At 37.8% G+C, this 21,452-nt stretch overlaps 1 protein-coding gene across 1 annotated transcript in view; it reads right to left on the bottom strand.

Annotated features, from left to right (window-relative positions):
- Nucleotides 1–3,255: 3,255 nt before the first annotated feature.
- The window catches only part of LOC110829510 (C3 and PZP-like alpha-2-macroglobulin domain-containing protein 8), a 163,999-nt gene continuing 145,802 nt past the window's right edge, over nucleotides 3,256–21,452 (bottom strand). Inside the window, exons 16-29 of the mRNA XM_087347232.1 lie at nucleotides 20,085–20,235; nucleotides 17,009–17,167; nucleotides 16,660–16,866; nucleotides 16,035–16,248; nucleotides 14,887–15,063; nucleotides 13,491–13,685; nucleotides 12,198–12,447; nucleotides 11,069–11,333; nucleotides 9,901–10,031; nucleotides 9,446–9,658; nucleotides 8,952–9,103; nucleotides 7,739–7,901; nucleotides 6,253–6,460; nucleotides 3,256–5,438 (exon numbers count right to left, since the gene is read on the bottom strand). Coding sequence (XP_087203358.1) covers nucleotides 4,612–5,438; nucleotides 6,253–6,460; nucleotides 7,739–7,901; nucleotides 8,952–9,103; nucleotides 9,446–9,658; nucleotides 9,901–10,031; nucleotides 11,069–11,333; nucleotides 12,198–12,447; nucleotides 13,491–13,685; nucleotides 14,887–15,063; nucleotides 16,035–16,248; nucleotides 16,660–16,866; nucleotides 17,009–17,167; nucleotides 20,085–20,235 — 3,312 coding nt within the window. The 3' untranslated portion in view covers nucleotides 3,256–4,611. The remainder of the gene's footprint in view (nucleotides 5,439–6,252; nucleotides 6,461–7,738; nucleotides 7,902–8,951; nucleotides 9,104–9,445; nucleotides 9,659–9,900; nucleotides 10,032–11,068; nucleotides 11,334–12,197; nucleotides 12,448–13,490; nucleotides 13,686–14,886; nucleotides 15,064–16,034; nucleotides 16,249–16,659; nucleotides 16,867–17,008; nucleotides 17,168–20,084; nucleotides 20,236–21,452) is intronic.

Genomic DNA, 21,452 nt, shown 5'->3' with positions numbered 1-21,452 from the left:
TCGCTGCTGGTACTGTTTTCGAATTTTGAGTGCTCCTTTTATTACATCTAATCTTATTATGCCCTTGCTATATCCTGTAGACAAGATCTGTTGCCAGGTGGATTAGTCGAAAGAGTTGGACAACTTGTCTCGCCTACAAGGGCCTGTTTTCCGTAGCGTGCAAGCGCAAAGCCAACGAGTTGGACTCGTCCGACTCGGGCGGTTCGTTGGAACCCGCCACCAGGCGCCCGGGCCATTGTTCGGGGCCGGGTCCGCGCCTCTGCTCGCTCAAGGAACGGCTTGGGCTTACACCTCCCTTCGTGGGAGGGTTTTTTGAGGGCGCGGGGGTTGGGCGCGGGGGTTGGGCGCGGGGGTTGGGCGCGGGGGTTGGGCGCGGGGGTTGGGCGCGGGGGTTGGGCGCGGGGGTTGGGCGCGGGGGTTGGGCGCGGGGGTTGGGCGCGGGGGTTGGGCGCGGGGGTTGGGCGCGGGGGTTGGGCGCGGGGGTTGGGCGCGGGGGTTGGGCGCGGGGGTTGGGCGCGGGGGTTGGGCGCGGGGGTTGGGCGCGGGGGTTGGGCGCGGGGGTTGGGCGCGGGGGTTGGGCGCGGGGGTTGGGCGCGGGGGTTGGGCGCGGGGGTTGGGCGCGGGGGTTGGGCGCGGGGGTTGGGCGCGGGGGTTGGGCGCGGGGGTTGGGCGCGGGGGTTGGGCGCGGGGGTTGGGCGCGGGGGTTGGGCGCGGGGGTTGGGCGCGGGGGTTGGGCGCGGGGGTTGGGCGCGGGGGTTGGGCGCGGGGGTTGGGCGCGGGGGTTGGGCGCGGGGGTTGGGCGCGGGGGTTGGGCGCGGGGGTTGGGCGCGGGGGTTGGGCGCGGGGGTTGGGCGCGGGGGTTGGGCGCGGGGGTTGGGCGCGGGGGTTGGGCGCGGGGGTTGGGCGCGGGGGTTGGGCGCGGGGGTTGGGCGCGGGGGTTGGGCGCGGGGGTTGGGCGCGGGGGTTGGGCGCGGGGGTTGGGCGCGGGGGTTGGGCGCGGGGGTTGGGCGCGGGGGTTGGGCGCGGGGGTTGGGCGCGGGGGTAAAATCTGTGTGGGTGGGGGAATCGTGTATTGGGTGGAATCTGAACGTGGGGAATCCTTACGGTGGGGATCCAGTACGGGGGAAACTTTGAATGACGTCGAGAAATTTAAATGCCGCTATTCGCAAAACCACGGACTGACATTGTCGTGACTATGACATGACGGTGACCTCCAACTGACATAAATTTTGTCACTCAGATTCCATAACATCGGCAGAAAAAATACATTGAAAAAATTACTTTAGAAATACCTTGGTACTTATTTTGACGTGACTATGACATGACCTTTCCGTGACCTCAAACTAACATGAGTATTGTCACTCAGATTCCTACAGATCGGCAGAAATAAGCGTTTGAAAATATGACCTTCGAATGACCATGAGAAATTTAAATGTCTCTATTCGGAACACTCACGTACAGATATTGTTGTGACTATGACATAACGGTGACCTGTGCGTGACCTCCAACTGATATAAATGTTGTCACTCAGATTCCGCAGATCGGCAGAAAAATGACTTTCGAAATAACTTCAAAAATTTGAAGGCCTCTACTCCGAAAACAACACTCACGGGCCTCCACCTCCCTTCGTGGGGAGGTTTTTTGGGGGTGCCCCTGGGGTGGGGAAGCCTGCTGTGATCCTGGGACGCTATCCGTGTTTTGAATCCTGGTTGAGGAATCCTTATGTGGAATCTTGCTGTGGATCGTGCGATAGGGAATCCTGGGCGGAGACAGTGGGGGATCCTGCAATGGGACATCCTGGCAGTGACCTTGTTTGGGAAAACTGCGATGGGGGTCATTGTGGGGGATGATACTACGGGACCATGGGGAATCTTGTGTGGGGGGAATACTGTGGGATCAGGGGGAATCTTCGATGCATACTTGGATCATGGAGGGATAACTGGGGAACCCTATGTGTGAGAATACTTCGGAAATCTTGTCTGGGGATCATGTGGGATAATATGGTGATTTTTTGGTGGGGATCCTTGTGGGGTATCTTGGGCGGGGGTTACTAGGGAATCCTGCGGGATCATGGGTAATATGTGGTGAATCCAGGGAAATATCCTGCTAATTTAATGTTACACTGACATTACCTTTTCCTACCAGACTCGGAATATATAAAAAAAGATTCATATGACATGCTAGGCTTCATTATAAACAAGAAGTTACATCAGTAAGTTAAAAATAAACAAAGGAAATTCAATTTTAAGACAAAGAAATGCTGCTTTACGTTTCTGAGAATTTTGGCAGATATGAGAGCAGGCCTTTTTATACAATTAACATTCCATGAGATATCACTATCTCGAACACTATTACAAATCTAATGAATCTAAAACTTGTAGCAGAGATCATGGCACTGCACTCATTTCCACACCTTCAGCAATCTGCCCCCTCCACCCTTATCCAATAAGGAAGTGTCAGAATTGCTACAGTAAGAGGAGTTGCTGTGTGGCTCGCCCATAAAGTCTTCTATTTAGTAATTGCTGTAGGTTTCTTCCTCGGGGTAAATATGCCATAGCGTCACTCACCTCCATGTAATTCCAAGACGAAAGTTGTGCAGAGCAATACCGCCACTTCTCCATGCGACTCTATGATAACGTGCTTTATGCTTTAATTAAGGTCGAACATGAGTCCAATTCGGAGCCTTAGGGCAGGCAGGCGGACAGACTCGTATAAAATTTTCCTGTCTTAAACTTAATTTATTATCAACAGTAACAAGCCTTGAGGTGTACAAAATGTCGTTAAATGAAATACTTATCGAAACTTTTTAAAGTCATCTGAAAGACGGCAAGAATTTAATTACTCTCAAGCACAAAATTACACGACCTCAATTGTTTGTTTTCATTATTTGGCTTTTAGTTTCTGCCGTCTTTAGAACGCATCAACGGATTTGTCGAAATTTTTTAAAAAAAATTATCTTTGGAATATGAAAATCCCAGTTTCAAAATACAATTCTTCATTCCTACACAAAATTTAATATACAAATTGTACATGTGAATTCAAAGGGTTTATAAATAATATGTCAAATGATTAACAAACAGACTTGCACTTGACAGTGTTGTGTGAATTGATGACGAAGGAATTCAAGATGCTGTATTATGTATAAGACCTCATTAATTGACGAACCATAAAAAACTTGTCGCAAGGTTTTGGAAGACGAGAAAGAACTTGGGTGCTGTTCTGAGGGCAGTCATTTCAGCAAAAGCATCCACTCAGTTTACAGTGTACTTCAGAATACAAGATGTCAATTTTTAATCGAACGTGTACAAATGAGCCTCGAACTATTTACAGTTTCTTTAATCAAAGTTTGATCATAGAACTTTATATAATACAAAGCATTATGCTGCAATACGGCACTCTCATCTGCCCTAGAAATAATAGAAGAAATAAATACCAAACATCTGTTAGTTCTGAATGTTGGAGCAACCTTAAAGTAGGTAAAAGTTTTCTTTAAGAAATAAATACTAACCCAAACATTGTACATGAGAAAGTAAGTAAAACATTTTGAAACATAGAATATAGAGCTTCTGAAGCCAGACATATGATTGTACAAAGACATTTTTGGCATATATGACATCTTGTTTATGCTTACCCAGGCAATCATATTTTCAGTTCTTACCAACGCAATAACACACATAGAGAATAAGCCATCACCAGCCTGGATATTAAAAAAAAAAATACTTCACTATCAACTACTTGGCACTTGACTAGATATTTTGTTTAACAAAAGATTAAAAATGACAACTTTGCTATCGTTACATCTATTAGCATGAGTTTATGGATTAAAAATGTAGAATGAAAGCTGTAGTCTCTTTGTGCTCATTTCTATCACGGCTATGAAACTGATGTCACAGACATAAATATGCTAAGAATATAGTTTCACCACTGAACTATCATTTCAAAATACACTAACATCATCTTCCTCAAATTGAACTTCAAACAAGTCCGTTAACTTATCTGCCAGTACTAGCCTTCCGTGGAAATGTCAGTCTTAACCGGACGGGTAATAATGTGTGGGGTCTTGACCCCCTGACTCCTTCCACCATGGAAAGTCACAGCTGAATTCTTTGGCACAATCCTTAACGATCCACTACACCATGCACCCATTTCAGGGAGAAACAGCAGTCATTCTTTATAAGTTACTTTATATGGGACCTGCTTTAGATAAAACACTACAAAATATTGTAAATTAGACAGGATGATCCAAATAAACTCAAAACATTTCTGCAGTCCATAGTAACTGCCCATAAAGTCAATAAATATTACGTTGACACTGCCCTAATTCTAATATGTGATGAATGTTCATTGGTTCTGCAAATTTTCCGCCCACTGTGTGGTATTCACTTCTTTAACGGGGCGAGAGACTTCTGATATTTTCAGATGCTTGGATTTGTACAACAAAGTTTCAGATCTTTAAATATCATTAGGGTCACATCACTGATTAATTTAAAATTTGTGCTGATAATTTCTGCAATATTATATTGTATTTGAGCGTAATAACATAGAGACACGCGGCTATTATAAAAAAAAGGGCTTTCAAACTTGCTTTATTTCTGAATCAAATTCACTTTTCTATGAATTATCACTATTGCGTGACGTATCTTCCGGAGCCGGTAGCTTTCTGTCAAGCTCCACGTGAACAACTTCCCGGAGCATTCCCCAGAGAGTGTCTCGGTCGAGAACAAACAACTTGTCACTTCCTTCAAGACCGCCATGCTGTGGTGGAGAGGTCCGTTCTGTCGTAAGAGCCGATGGCAGCAGTTCTGATATGATGTGTTGACGCTCTTTGTTGATAGATCTGACCTGCTGTTGTGGATAAGAAGGTTCTGTGACGGCGGAAGTTACGGATAACGTCATCGGTCGTTTTTGCCTTGAACTTTTGTCTGGATGTTCAAATTGTGTCATTCTTTGATATTTATTTTGTTTAGAGATACTGTTGCTTACTATTACATTTGGAATGTTATGAGAAACAAGCTGTGTAGTGGATTTGTTTTCCTGTCTTGGTTCTGCTGGATCCATGACGTATTTTTTTGTAAAGTTTCTCTGCACAATAGTGTGATTGTTTTGCCTCAGAGAACATGATACTTCACTCTTGTTGATGTTTAGAGATGTTTCTATGGCGCTAGCAACTAAGTTGGCAGAAATATCGAATGTACTGTTGGTCACATTTAAAGCGTTTAAACTTGATTCTGTTGTTGCAACGAAATTAGTTTCAGTATGTAATTCGTGAGGGATGGTATGATCACTCAGGTTGCCGAAGACGATGATGTTGGTCGCATCCATATCCGTGATTGAAGGAGAGGCATTGTCTGCCATGTTACTGCTGCTGTCATCAGGAGTTGGACATGCCTGGCCACACTCACACATCTTAGAGAAGTTTGAGCTCATCTGAGGCTCACCTGTGATTGAAAAGGATATTCATAGTACAGAAGACTACCAGTATATAATTTAAACATTATTAAATTGTTAGTTGTTTTGAAACACCCAAACCTACGTGTTTTAAGAACGACATATAACACCGCCTAGACACCGTCCTTCATAGACTTGCAAGAACCTGCATACACACTTTCCAGAATAAAGAAAAAAATATAGAACCACAAAGACAATTATAGATATATTATTTGCCTCTTCAATGCAAGTCTAATCTATCTACTACATGTATTTCAAAATTGTCCATATCTAAACCCATCTGTCTACCAATCTTATTATCTATACCACTAACTATTTGGTTCTTGGAAAGAAATTTCTATACCCGAGTTATTTTTCTGTTTCGTCACTTATCCTATGTACAAGCTCTAAGCTATAACACTCAAATAAACTGAATTATGAAAAATTATGGCAAGAAATATACAATGATGAAGATTTGCAATACTGTTACCTGGTCTGAAACCAGTGACTATTCATGACAACATTAAATGAAAACATTGATATTAATGTAATATTTCCTTAGTACAATAAGTGTAATTTTGATTGCCCTCATTTTTCAAATGATAATGTTAAAAAGTAATTCATGTAATATTGAAGTATATATGGCAGCAATTATGCCCATTATTTGTTGGCAATAGTAATGTATTTTCCATAGGAAATGAGGTTATACTTCTTAAAATATAGTGAAAGGGTGCTTTAAAATTTTTTTTGCATGTCTTTCATGTAGGGGTAACCTGAATTCTGTGAGAGTAATCCACAGTTTCAGAAACATATGCGTATGTCTACCTGCTCCAGTCTTTCCAAACCAGGTGATAAGGTCATCATCAGTTAGTCCTTCCAACAGTGGACTGCCTCTTTGGGTGTGAAAAAAAGTTTCAGCACCCAAGTCTGATCTCCCAGCTGGATATATACGTGCAAATGCAGGGCGCAGCGATCCCACTACAAACACACTCCGAACTGTATAACGTGTACACAGAGCACAGATGTTGCTAACCTGTGTAACAGATAATTCACATTTAGTATTTCTAGGCTCTGAAGTGCAGGATTAAAATGTAATTGTTGATCAGATATACTTAATGATGGCTTTGCCAGTTAATTGTAATGCTAGTAAAATAATAACAGTTTTGAAAAGTTCTGTTCATGAGGAAATATTAATTTTAGCTACTAGTACGTGTTAAAGAAACAGCAGACTTTCAAAAACTACAACCTTAAATTTACATATTTGGGAGGCCAAAATATGCTGAAAAGTAGAGAATTAACAAGGCATCATGTATCATAGTACACAATGTAATACAGATGTTCAATATTGCATTCTGCTCATAACAGAAAGTCAGACCAATATCAGTGAATTCATATCAGTTTAAAAATTAAAACTGTTTCTATGTTGATACTCAGTTATTTATACTTATTTTTACCAAAAATTATTAGAATTTTGATGGTACTTATATTAATGACATAAGAGGCAAAAAAATCCACTGGGAAAATATAAATTTATCTAATATGTCTGAAAATGTACAGTTCTAGAATTACTGAAATCAGAAATGTGAAACTTGTATCAACGGTGCTGTTTGCCTACACACTCAAGTCTTCTACCAGTGATCTGGTATCCATTATGAAGGCCGTTAACAAAAGTTCTGGGAGAATGAAGTCAGGTGACCTTAGAATTATGAGATATGGATAATGTTCTTCAAGGCTATCTATTACCACATCAGTGCACTGCATGCAGGTTTAATTATGTTCACAGTTTTAAAAGAACTTTGCAAACTTCTTAAATATATAAATATGTCCTGTGTACACTAACAACACATTATATATCATTACCATCATGTTTTATATGTAGTAGATATATAAAACTGTCCCGCGCCTTAGCCGCGCGGTCCGAGGCATCATGCTTCGGACCGGCGATACGGAATGCGCGCTGGTTCGAGTCTCGGGGAGAAGAAATGTTCTCATGAGCTTTCGACCGGTGTATGGGACCGGTGCCAACCCAGCATCGTGAGGAAACTGGGGAGCTACAATAAGTAGTGTAATCCGGTCAGGAAAGCTAGTAGTGGCTGGGGGTTCGTCGTGCTGACCACACGTCACCCTATATTTGGTTGGATGATCGTTCACCTCTGCTTAGGCATGTGAACGTGAGGCCAGCAGTCAAGCTAGTCGGCTTTGGCTCTCTGGAGCTGTTACGCCACGGATTTATTTATTATTTAGTTATATAAAACTTGATTTGCATTAATGGCATTGACATTGTAACAACATGCTTATAACACTCACTTACATTGGCTAGAACAAACCATATCTTGTCTGCTCGAGATCCATGGTGTATGTCTTCCATATTTCCACTGCTGTCAATAACAACTGGACTAACGCTTAGCAACTGGAATCCTGAGAAGAGGGTGACTTCTAGTCGAAGAACACCTGAAGGATTATCACCCTTCCATCTATCACACAGGAAATTAAGATTATGTTGTTAATAGATTTATTCATGGGTGTTGCCATTTTTTTTAACAAGGGCTTGCATCAGCAATCTGTATTTTCTTTTTTGTTTCACAACTTAATACTCTTCACGAAACCATATCAGAGTTATCAAATAAGAGAATATGAGATAAGCAAGAAATATATTTGGTCAGAAAACCTAGAGGGAAGAGATCATTTTAGAGAAGCAGGCATAGATGCGAGGATAACATCAAGATAGATTTTAAGGAAACAGTGTGTGAGTATGTGGACTAGATTCATCCAGTTCAGGATGTAAGTCCAGTGGCAGGCTTTTGTGGATATATTACTGAACCTTCAGTTACTGTAAGAAATGGGGATTTTGACTAGCTAAGTAACTATGAGTTCCTGAAGAAGGAACTCTGCTTCATGGGACTAAATTTAGGTTTCAAAATCTAAGGTTTTTCCACAATTTTTTGTGATCCCAGCCATAGTTCCATGTAATATAATACAATAAACTGCTTCCATCGGTATAGTATTTCTTGATCTAAGGTATTACCTCCATTTAATGACTGAAATTTGGGTTCGTATATAAATTATGCACCCTGGTCAGGTGTTCAAGTGATCACTGTGTGTAATCTGTCATTTTCATCGATGGGTTTGGGGAAGAAGAAAAAAATGATAACAAAAATTACCTCCCTTGTTAATCACTAAAGTCACTTCCTCTCCTGCCATCACTGCTTGGTAAAGCCATGCCACTTTATGAAGTGATCGTTCATGAGTTGACGATGGAGTTGGAAGGTTGAATTATTTAAAGAAATGAGTAAGTTTCTATGTTATTTTTATATAACAAACACTATGTTTTTATCAATTTAGAGTACACAATGCTTGCTCCCCAGGTGAACCTTAAATGGTGGTTCACTATTGCTGGTTGGATAGTTAGTGACCTGTTCATTCGTTATTTGAGCTACTTGTGCTAATATTTCATTTTAGTTTTGAGTGTGATAAATGACAACACACTGATATCTAAAAGGACATACTGCCTTCTTTAGTCTCACCTGAAACACGTCTTTATCCTGAGGATAGGCAGTTTCCCTTCTAGTTCATCAACAGAATTGTGTCCAGGTATTACTTCATCTTCAATTCCTGCCCACAAGTCAAACAATGGAGTGTGACTGGCTGGAGTATATGTGGAATAACTGACTCGACCCTGGAATGGATATATATTCAGCTGTACGTGCTCATTCCTAGAGAAATATGAATGCGGTATGTACGCCCGTAAGTCCCAAATGACTTAGAGTAATAACTTTAAATAACTTCAGAAAATATGAATGAAGAATAAAAATGTGTAACAAGCTTTGAAAAATGAACACTGATATCATCCATACATTAGCTTTATTATGGTGACTTGAAACAGAACTGTTATCATTCTTGGCCCTATGGTATAATATTTATGACATGTAAGTGTTTACTACTTAAGACTTTCCCATCATTTTTGACATGTGATTTAGTAGTAATGTTTATATTATAGTTCTGAAGCAAGTTCACGTACCTGAACAGTGGCGCAACCTGCACCAGTGGCATAAACAAACACTTTGGTAGGAAGACTTGGAAGCTGCAGGCTCTGCATTGATGAATCTGGCTGCAGCTCTAAAGTGTCAGTCAACTCCATGCCTGAGGTAGCTAGAGACACGGTCAGCACTCGATGACGATCTAATGCTAGTGAACTAAACGCTGAGAATGCCTTTACAGCTACATACAGTAACTGCAAAATGACACAGACCGTCTTTAAGCTAATTTAATATAACATTTTTAACACATAATCTGCATTTTACTAGAAGCACTGTATAATAAGGAGTATATATAAAATGTAATGTATACAAAAACAATGAAACTTTAATAAGTAATATTTACTGTGTACTATGAATATTCTTAGTGGTTCGACTGCTTGTGAAGTGATTACTGCCTTCTTAGGGCATAAAAACTCCCACAGCTAACACATCTCACCTCCATGTGTCTGTCCAGAAGATGTGAACGATAGAACAGGTAACGTGCCACTGGTTCAGCTGACTTGAGGTCACCCTGCTGAGAGTATGTCATCAGAGTATATAAGGATGCCTTGTATTCTCCAATACTGGCTGTGAAAATAATAACTGACATTATATAATGGTCAATGACTATCAGGAATAAATACTGAAATTCACCATTTAAAATGTTAGCAATATCTAATGACCAAAACATCACCATATACATATATACATCCCCCATAAAATGTTAAGTCAAATAGTTATGCTGCTGACTTGCTTTTAGGAAGTATCTGATTTGAATTTTGCCTGCACCACCAGCTAACCTGGCAGAATGTTTGTAACTCTCCAGAATGTTTCCTTTTCACTCATCTCCACTGTACAATACATAACCATCCTTTCATCTGATTTAAAGCTAAATAGCATAAACCAACCAAACTGTTTTCAATTATTCATAACCAAAGAATGGATGTATTCTGTTTATGGGCTTTGTCTAATGCTCCCTCCAATGATGCATTAGAGGGAGCATTAGACAAATTCAAGTTAGATTACAGTAAACGAAAATAGCAAAGAAAATTTTCAGAATATATGTAGCAACTTCAGACATTCTAAAATTAAAGTAAATAAAGCAGCATTTTAACCAGAAGCCTGTACAAGCATGTTAAGGCACAGAGGCTCTCCCCACCTCCCATCCCCCCAAACAAAATCAGTCAAGTTTTTCAGTTGTCATCACAGTAATGGGCATTACAGGTCCCTGAAGAGAGCACAGTATGCACGAAAATGGATTGTCTCAAGTGGTGGGCTAACAGTTGAGAAGACTGGTGACAGAAATGTTACCAATCTGTCACACAGTCCAGTGTCTGTCCCTTTCAAAAGCTAAAGGACTGGATAAATGCTGTTACTTAAAGAATAAAATGGAGATCCAAATTGCTTCAGAGACTGCACTTCCAGATGAGAAGGGTGGCGGCTTCCAGCAACCGTTTGTATGTTTGTAGAAGTGTAAAGCTCTTGAAGGATACTATTTTAAAGGTAAATGAATCTGAGGGCTTCTTATTGTTGCCTGATTCAAGATATGCCTATTATCCCAAAACTTTCTGAAGTTGCCACATACATTGTTATCGATGACTCCACTCTGAGTTACATGTACTCACTCATGGTGGGTTCTTTCTTGTGCCTTCCAGCTCCTTCTTCATATAACCAATCGGGAGCATCTTTGTTCAGGGGTACGTGTTGCCAGCCAAAGTCTCCTTCCTCATTGGTAGAGGCATTGTGGAGGCGATCTAATGCAATGCTGGATAGCTCACTCTTTCCTAGAAGTAGGGCATATGTCATGAGGGACAAGGGACATGGAGAGTCAACACGGAACACACTGCGCTCCAGAAAGTAACGTGCTCGCAGCATGACCTCCCAGTCAACCTGAAAAACAAAACAGGACCTAATCCACTACCCATTTTACACTAGACGAAATTAATGCATGCAGATCTGTAAAGTTTTCTTTAAGACATAACATAGTCAGAATTATTGTAAAATGACGAAACACAGTGATTCACTTAATTCATTTCATGTTCTTATGGAAAAAAGTATGTGTGAGTGCTTGTTACGTTACTGAAACTGGTATATTTTACTGTCTTCTTGTCTGTTTAAATATCAATATATTTATTATAGAAACAGTAAAGTTAAGTTATACCAAATTATTTGAGTAAGAATTACAATTCAACTCCAGACAACATTCTCCTCCATTACGAGATCTGAGGTTCTTGCGGCAGTGGAAATATATGTGGTGGTCTTCTGGGTCATGACAGCATGTGTGAGTACCACCATTTTGTATGAAAATAATGCCTCCATCTTCAGGGTTGAAGATGAAGGCAGTATATTCCTTTGAAACATTGGTATTCATCTACAAATCCACATGATGTCACAACCTACAAGAACACTACCAACAGTATCCTTCACATCATAATCATAAAGCATGCACAAAGCATTAATAAATTATACTGCAGATCATTTGGAAACAAGAAACATGAAAATCCATTTCATTCTACAGTCCAAAATTAGTCTTTAATGGTGATTAAATTTCAAATTTGTTTAAAGTATCTTGGTTTCTCCATAAATGAATGATGAAATACAGCCCAACTGAAACCAAGATAAGGGTATGTACATTAGACGGAATGAATGTGAATTTTTATATAAATAGTAGTGTCTGATATTTCAGAAAAAGATTGATCTGATGCAGAATTTTGTTAATTCCAAAGTTACAGAACTACTCAAACATACGCTTACTTCAGTCTCCAGACCAACTTGCAGCAATGTCACCAGTGTCTCTGCGGTCATTTCCACCCGGCTGTCGAGAATCTGAGAGTCAGAGAGGTTTCTTGTTGTGGTAATGGTAGTGTCTGTAGGTAGTGGGGAGAAGCTTCCATCATCTGCCTGTCGTTGCTGAATCCACCGCTTTATGCCCAATACAAGAACTGGATCCACACTCGTATAAGACTGAGTCTTTGCCAGTAACTCCAAGACACTGACTGTGTTGCTGTGCCAAACAAAGTGAAATAAAATTATTACTGAATAAAATCATTTACCCCGAAGTAAAGGGCAGAAGTTAGGAAGTTATGTGTACATGGGAAGATAATGTAAGAACAAGTCTTAAATAAATAAATCATATTTTAAAATACTGAAAAATGACAGCCAGGAGTGAGTGAGTTTAGTGTTACATGGTACTAACCTGAGTACTACCATGCAAAATATTACTTCTACATTGTACATTCTGAATGTATGTAAGTGCAACAGTGTGGCTAGCACTGCTACAAAGACTATTAGTTGATTGATAAATATCTATTTGCTCTTCCATTGGATAAACCAAAGCATAACAAATCAAGCTGAAATCACTACTATCTTGTGCAGATGTAGACAATATGTGAACTGAATTGTTATGCTGGCTTAGAATATGATCCAGTTGACAGTATTAGTAAATTCAAAAAATGAACCATGTTGTGAAAACAAATGACAAATTTAGATCTTCTCTTCACACACTTGGCTGGACAAAGCACAATGAAATTTATTTCAACACGTTTGTCCTGGACTTCCTATTTCATCCTTTCATGATCTGATGTAATCTACTAGCTATAAATTTGTTTCTGTAACTACTCAAATGAGCAGTGTACTTGAAAAGATGGTCAAATGATAGTCTGCCTTCTATGGAAACAAAAGGTCCATTACCAAATTCATAAGAGCCTGCCAATGGACTACATTCTCATCCAGTTGAATCAAGTTCAGAGCATCACATTCTATAAATTTAAGACAAATTTTAATATCTTCCAATCTTTGTCTTGGTCTTTCTTTCCTTCAGGCTTTCTAACGCAAAATTTTGTAAACATTTCTTATCTCCTGTAAACATGATATGTGTTTCATCTGTTTGATTTTAGCACCCTAATAATATTTTGTAAATGGTGGAAATTGTTACACTCCTCGATATACAATTTGATTTGCCCTCCTGTTACTTCCTCTCTTACTTTCTTAAGAGAAAGTAATCATTTCATTAATGGTATCCATTGCATGAACACTATAAATGCCCACCTGTGACTCCCAAGTCTGTGATGGTCACCGAAGGAGAAGTCAGGTTTCATAAAGTGTAACAGGACCTGTAGCTGAGTGCTTAACCAGTTTATTACATCAAATCGATCAAAAGAATTTGTATTTGAGCTGTTTCCCTGTTCAGCCATGTGTTCCAGTACCAGCAATGGCGTAAAAGTAGACAGAGCTGCTGCCAAGCTGCAACAAAATTCATCACCATTATGACCAACTGGGCCCTTTATTAAATTTATATATTTTACAGCAAGAAGCATTCTACATAGGAGGAAAATATTTCTTCAGTAGCTACTAAATATTCATGTAGTCAGTAAGTTTCAAGGGAAAGAAATACATAAATTCAAGCCATTGAATGTGCACGTAAGTACAATTTAATTTTTTAAAGTATTCCTTGCATATAACATATGAAATGAATACATAAGTAGAGTAGTTCTGTCTGTCTGTTTGTGAATCTTAATGTTTAACCTATTAAACTTCTGAACAGATATGGACAAATTTGGTATTGGGGTCTAACACAAAAGTTATTTTGAATCACATCAGTGCCTACTGTACATGAAGTTCTAATCATACATATGAATTTTCTATAAACTGTCTCATTCTACAAAAATTAGAGTATGATAATATGGATATATATTGACTTTTTTCATATATTCATAACAATATATGAACATCAAGATTAATGATGTATCCAAAAAACCAAAAACACTCTTTCTCTTACTACTGTTCTGTGAAAAAAAATATAACTAATTACATTTGAGGGCTTGGATACATTGGAGCATCAAAGCTTAGCTATAAAGAATCCATACTGACTAAATATTAAACCAAAAATTCAGGTAAACTAATGTTGTATTACAGTATTTTGCGATATAACCTTCAAATGGCATTAGAGAGACAAATATATTAAAGATATGAAAAGAAAATTAAAATTTGAATGGAAAAGTGACAGCTAAAATAAAAACTAAAAGAGACAGGTGTCTGGGTTTATATAACGAAACTACAGACCGAATATTTTTTTCAACTCGACAGAAACTCTTTGGTAGCAATAATGTAAAACTGACAGGGTTTTATTGCAGCCTGCAAAACAAGTATTAATTCACATTTAAATTTATGAACTTGGTTCACTATTTTTCAGACTTTTTGTAAGTAAAATTTCATACATATTTCTACATTCATTATTCATTTCATATACTGAAGTTCAATGCATGAAAATTTATATTGATTATTTTCTGGCTCTTTTAGAAAGTGAAATGGGAATTCATTTTAGTAGGTCTACTGGCTTCAGTTCAGATGGCATTTCATTGTGATATATAGCACTGAAATTTGTTATAGATGTTCCTAAAACAATGGTGACTTGCTTTGATCCTTACACGTAACTTAATTTTACCTGGTGGACTCCCCTAGGCCCAGGCCCAAGCCTGGTTGATGTGACTGGGAAGTGACAGGGAGAGCCAAACCTCCAGCAATAATCAGTGTACCCTGTTCTGATCCTGGTACCACAGATCGAGGTACATCCAGATGTAATACTTGTGAGAAACCAGCTTCATCATTGTAATTCCATATCCTGTAGAAGTTATCAGATTAATGTTCCCAACTAGTCACGGTAGTAGTAACAATTATCTATTAGAAAACTTACACATTGAACATTGTGTAATTGAGCAGTTATATAAATACAACAAGATTAGTAAATTTTCTGAAAGAAAATTTCAGAGAGCAATAGTTTAAGTCTTAAAACTGAACTGACATTAGTTGAAAAAGTAAGTAAATGGTTTTTTATTACCAAAACAACAGTTTATACAAGCTGAATCAATGCTCTGTTATCTGTGAAACATCCATTTACTTGTAACAAAGAAATAGGATATATTTTTTTGTACTCATATTCATTAAATCTCTATTAAGAACCCCATATATAGTTGCCTTCTAAATAAGTAATACTTTGTTGGAATTTATTGTATTTCCTTTTTTGAATAGAATTTATAGGGCCTTTGAAAATACGAAGCTATAAAATTTTGTGCGTTGCTGGTATTCACACACACACACAACCCATGAATCAGACAGCTCCACTACCACTGACATATGTAATTTAATGCTACTGAAGTGCCTATGTACTGTTGAAAGCCAGGTGTCAGCCTCATTATAAATAATGTGAAACAAATTTAAGAAAGTGGCTTGGCATTAATGTGGTAGAACAGAAGAAGATCACAAAAATCTTAATCAAGGCAGCCAGATCTGGAGAGATTCAAAGATTCATACTGATTTCCTTCTGTATATTAAGGAAAAATGATAATTGATAAACTATTACAGGAGTAAATCAAGAACTTCATAAAAGTTAACATTAAGTAACATGTACAAAATTATTGTTACACAAATTACAAACTGTCAATCCTAATAAACCTTGAAACTTTCCAGAAATGTATTGTGCCAACACTGGTGAGTAATCAAATCAAAATGTCAAGTAACAAGTTTTGGTGCAGAATCATTATGATTTTCAACTTCAGGAAACATCACAAGACAGCTATGATCTTACAAACTAACCTGAACTCTGCCATACGTCCCCAACCAGATGCAAAGCCAATGTGTTGGACTTTGAGCTTCTTGTCCATTCGCCACTTCAGCAGAGTGTCATTGTGGAGTAAGGCACCCCGTCCTACAGCGATTGTGCCATGGTCCCATGTCACCCAAAAGGTTCTGAATGATGTTTCAGATAACAGGTGTGGTGTCGGATCACTGACAAGGTGCACGCCAAAACCTAAAACAGAAGAAATACCAAGTTATTTCCAAAACATGTAACAGGGAAAAATTATGCACAGCACTAAAAATTTAATAATGAATACAAAGAGTCCAAAGAGTTGTAATATTTAAGTTATATTATTCAATTAAATTAAATAAAACACAACAAAAGATACAGAGATGAAGTAAAATAACAAAAGTTTTAAAATCCATAGTAAGTTAATATAAATGGTAAACAATACTCTGGAGTTGACAAATGTGAATTAGGATTTGAGGTTCTTGTGGTGGTCTGTATGAAGAAGATTTCTGGGTTCTAGTGCCATCAAATTAGTTAGTTTCCTACTACAAAGTATCCACAAGATAAACTACACAGAGGGGTGGTAACGATACACCTTACAGATTTCATCATTTATAGAATATCTGGACTCACCGTGCTTGCCTCTTCCTATCCATGACATGGTGTTGCCTGCATCACCTAGTACCACCTGATACATTCGATCAGATGTGTAGCGAACATCTGAAAGGGCTACATGCGCTCCTTCTGAAACCTTCACTTCAAACACGATCCCAGCATGGTTTCTTGGAGCTGACACAAACTCATAACGAAAATTTTCTGATGTAGATATAACTACATTTTCTGGAATGTAACATAATTGAAAACTAGATGAGCAATCAAACAAATGTACTATTCAAGAACACTGATTTACCACTACCAAAGAAATGATGACAACAAGATTAATGAAACAGTATATTTGTAGGCAAATAATAAAATTATGTACCATTGGCACAGAAGTAGGCACTCTCTGTGTCAGTCTGTACAAGTCCCTCAGGGTGTACCAACATGGCTGCTGAGCGTAAGACAGATCCCACAAGTGAGCTGTTGGCTGGGGAATTCTGTGACTCTTGACACGAATCACTTCCATACCCTGACACTTCCGCTGTAAACACATAAAATATCAGAATTCAATTTTACATGAAACTTGACAATTTTTCTTAATGATTTATGAACAGTGAGCCATTTTTAACAGTACTGTTCAAAAACTTATCCAAATCTTATATAAAGTACAACCAGATATAATCATCCAAATTTTATTTATGCAGTTTTTTATCACATAATTTTCCTTCCAAATTTAAAAAGAAACTATGGATCTTATTTTCTCTCTCTACAATTTCCCTGTATTTGTTTAACTTAAATTTGCATTAGAAGTTGACTTTAGAAATAACAAAATTGAATACCTACAAACTTCCTGTGATTTAAAAAAATTGATATTAAGTCCCAGTTGTTGAAAGATCTGTAATAGTGTTCCCATTAAAAAATGCTGCCACATCTTAACTTTTGCATTAATAAAAAAAGTAAAGAGAAAGCCACAACGTTTTGCACTCTTCCAAATAATATTGTCAGTTTTTACACACAAATAGGAAGAAATATTGACCTTCTTATTCTAAAACTGACTTTCATATTCAGATCAAACAAAAATACATTTATTTTTATTGATATATTATTGACCATGATTCCAATGAAAATATCTGATAAAGTTCATTTTGATCAGACAGAGCTGAATGATATATAAACAATGGCATTAGTGATGATTTCTTATATCCCAAGTTCCCATCATAATCAATCTTTTCTCATTCTCAGTCGGTACCTCTTTGTGTTGTAGTATTCATGTTACTGCACTCTTAATCACTTTGATCCATCTCTTTAGCAAGAATACATGATCTGCCTCTCATCTTTCATCCTTCAAATACATGCTGTAAATTATCATGGAGCCACATCCCAAATGTAGCAAGGGGAGTGGGAAGTGGGAGAGGGAAGGATATAAGATTACCTCAGTAGAGTTTGTTGAAGAGGGATTGGCTGAAGTGAAAATAAAAGGGATCTCTATCAGGTTTTCCAGAAAGCACTCTAAGCTCACTCCCTCTCTCACTTCCATCTTCCCTGAAACTTTGCAATCAATCCTCTTTCTTCCTTGTTTCCTCCCCAGAGACTCAAAGTTCCTCTCAACCTCGTTTTTGTTTGGCTTGACAGGTACTAATGATGCTTCCCCTTCACCCTTCTCTCAGACTAGAAGATGGATTGTACAGCCACTACCCACATAAAGTAGCTCCTTTCTGTTCGCTTCTTCTAATGATAATTATAAAATTTGATATCATCTGATACATTTCAAGAAAATATACTTGAGGTTATCTAATTACAAATACAATAAAGATACATTACCATATATAACTACCCAATTAACTAACTACGTGAAGCAGAGTTTTTGTTGAGATGCTAATTATCGCTCAGACAGTCTTTTATGGAACCAGAAGGTTCATTACTATGTTTACAACAGCCAACCATTTGACACTATCATGAGTCATATGAATCAAAACCATACTCAAGATCAATTTTAACAGTAGCCTTGCACCTACACTAAGGTCTCCTCCATTCAAGTTTTGATTCTAAACTTCTGTAATAATTCTTCACTGTTCCCATGCATGGTGTTTATGTGTAGTAGTCAGGGCTGTGTTTTGAATGGAACTTCTTGTATCTGCCAACTGTTTTTAGGTCAAACCAATAAAAATTACACACTTTGAACGACTTGGCTATCCACTTGTTTTGGCATGTTTCTGCATGATTATGCTAACCAGATTTTGGGAAACTGATAAAAATTCAAAGGTAAACACCAAATGACATGACAGCCTTAATATGCTAATGTTTCTATTCAGTCAAGGAGTATTATTAGAATCGGATATTTCCAGTATTTTTTACTGACCCACCAATCTAACAGCGAGCGATGAAAGAGGATAAAACTATTTCTTTCCATCAGTACATTATAAAGAATTACCGAAAATTTTTAATTTTAAAAGAGATTATCAACAGTAAAATTTGATGCTTCATATTTACTAATCTGATTAATGAAAAACTGTAGACAGTAAAAGTATCTTTTGAAAAATATATCACAGGAATATAACTGCATATCCTTCACAATGAAGAAATGTGAAATATGATAACCTTTTAAAATATCTGAAGATCCCATTTGAAAGCTGAAGAATGTAATTTGAGACTGTTCATATGATTGCCTTAGAGATTAAACCTGTTACAGAATGTATTAAGATTTGGACATAACATCAAGTTCTCAGAAACTCAGCAATCCACCCAATAACTAGCATCATTATTACTCAGATCACTGAAACATGACTCACATCCAGGGTTATGGAAAATTCTGTCTTCATCACTTTTATTTCCTTTAAATATTTCCATACATGTCTCTTTATTCAACTGTCTTACTTAACCATTATAACTAGGCATATCTATGATGGACAGTCCTCCTTCAGAAGCTAACACCTGTTAAGCTGGTAAATAAATTCCGCTACTCTCATGGAAACCAAAGGTTCAATATTATGTCTACAAGAGCTTGCCACCAGTCTACACCCTCACATCCCATATGCTTAAGATACATTTTAAAATTATCTTCCCACCCATGTCTAGTTTTCCCCGCTAGTCTCTTCCCCTAGGGTTTCCAATAAAAAGTCTTTATGCATTTCTCATCTTCTTTCTGTCACATATTCAGATTTTCTCATCACCCCTTCACAAACATCCACAGTCCCTTAGGATGAGAACTCAAGTTTTACGTACACATAAAACAACAATTAAAAATATATTTTTCATATTTCAATCTTTAGAATTTTAAACAGGAGGTGAGGAGATAACATATTCTGAACTGAATGGTAGGAAGCACTTCTGGAATTTACTCTGGTCCTAATTTCTTTGTGAATGTAATTTTGATTTGTTGCAGTAATTCCACATTTATAAACTATCCATTAGCCGTAGAAACATTACATAAGAACCACAGTGCCTGCCTTCCTGCTTACCAGTCATATTCTTCAGTCCAGAGCTGGTAACAACCACACGGACAACTAGTGACGTGGCCCCATGAGGTCCAAGCCGCAGTTTCTCCGTCACGTATAACATGCCATTGCTTAGAAAGTGGGCCCCTTCACTCAGGGCTAGCAAAGCTGTTACCTGCAAGAAAGGTGGATGTTACAATATTTAACTCCTTGAAGACTTTGCTTGCTCTTGTAGTTATATTAAATGGCGGCAAGTCCAATCCATTTTCGAGATGTGGCATAGCTGGTTAGATATAACAGTCAGCCACACCTTAGATTTCAATAAAAACAATAAATATGTATTATAAATTTGTAAATTATCCGGAATTTATGTTTTGTTGTACCTTCAACATAATATCCTTTTATTCAAGACTGATACTTAAAACTTAAAATGCTGAGGACAGATTAGAAAATGTAGTTGTTTAGGTTCTAGAAGTATTATGGATTTTCTATGATACCCAGCAATTTAATGATTGATTTAATGACTGATTTTAGAAAATAAAATACCTCCAACATTTATATACCATGGGATTTAAACACAGTTCAGAACCAATTTCTTTATTACTAATATAAGTAAAGAATGATACATACATTATTACAATAATGGCTTTCTATTAATAGGACTATATAAAATGCCTTTGGGACAAGTTAAGAAACTGAATTAAAATGACAACTACGCTGAAAGGAAACCCCTATTTGTAAAATGATAAGTGTAAGTAAAACACTTTAATTTCTCTGGGTCCTAGTGTATGATTTAAATAATCCAGGGATTTCTGTCCTTTAGGATTTGGCAGGATTACACTTTTCTGTAATTGCTTTTAGTTATGGAAATATCAAAATTTTACTTCTGATCTGACTTACAAAGATAAGTTAAAATTTCCTTCATGAACTACACCATACATTAGTTGGTACTTTACTCAGTACAATAAATATTATGACATGACTGTGTCAGATTTCCAGCATTTGTAGTATAAATGATGTTTCGCAAATTTAATCAACTCTTATTATCAGGTGACTGGTTGTTAAGATACTGTACTGGCAGCGTTATGGAGTTTGTTTTATTTTTATTTGTCACAGTAGAAATGAGGATGAATGCTGGAACCCTTTCCATATTAATGAAATAATTACTAACAACTAAAGGTGATCCAATTATGTTTTCTAATTTTATATTTAAATTAACCAAAAATTTGATACTTAATTCATTATTTCATTATTTAAGCTTTTAATATAATTTGGCTTCTTTCCAAACAACCAATTAGGGCCAGTGGTACTTATATTTTGGCATAGATAATTGTCTGCCTCACTGTTTTTCTGATTCCTGCTTTATATTTATGACGTTCTTTTCGTGAATAA

This window comes from Zootermopsis nevadensis, unplaced genomic scaffold (assembly GCF_977971745.1).
Source record: "Zootermopsis nevadensis isolate Lab colony 2312 unplaced genomic scaffold, Znev_1.0 Znev_ptg000001l, whole genome shotgun sequence".
NCBI classification, from domain to species: Eukaryota; Metazoa; Arthropoda; class Insecta; order Blattodea; family Termopsidae; genus Zootermopsis; species Zootermopsis nevadensis.
This window is presented reverse-complemented; position numbering and strand designations above follow the sequence as displayed.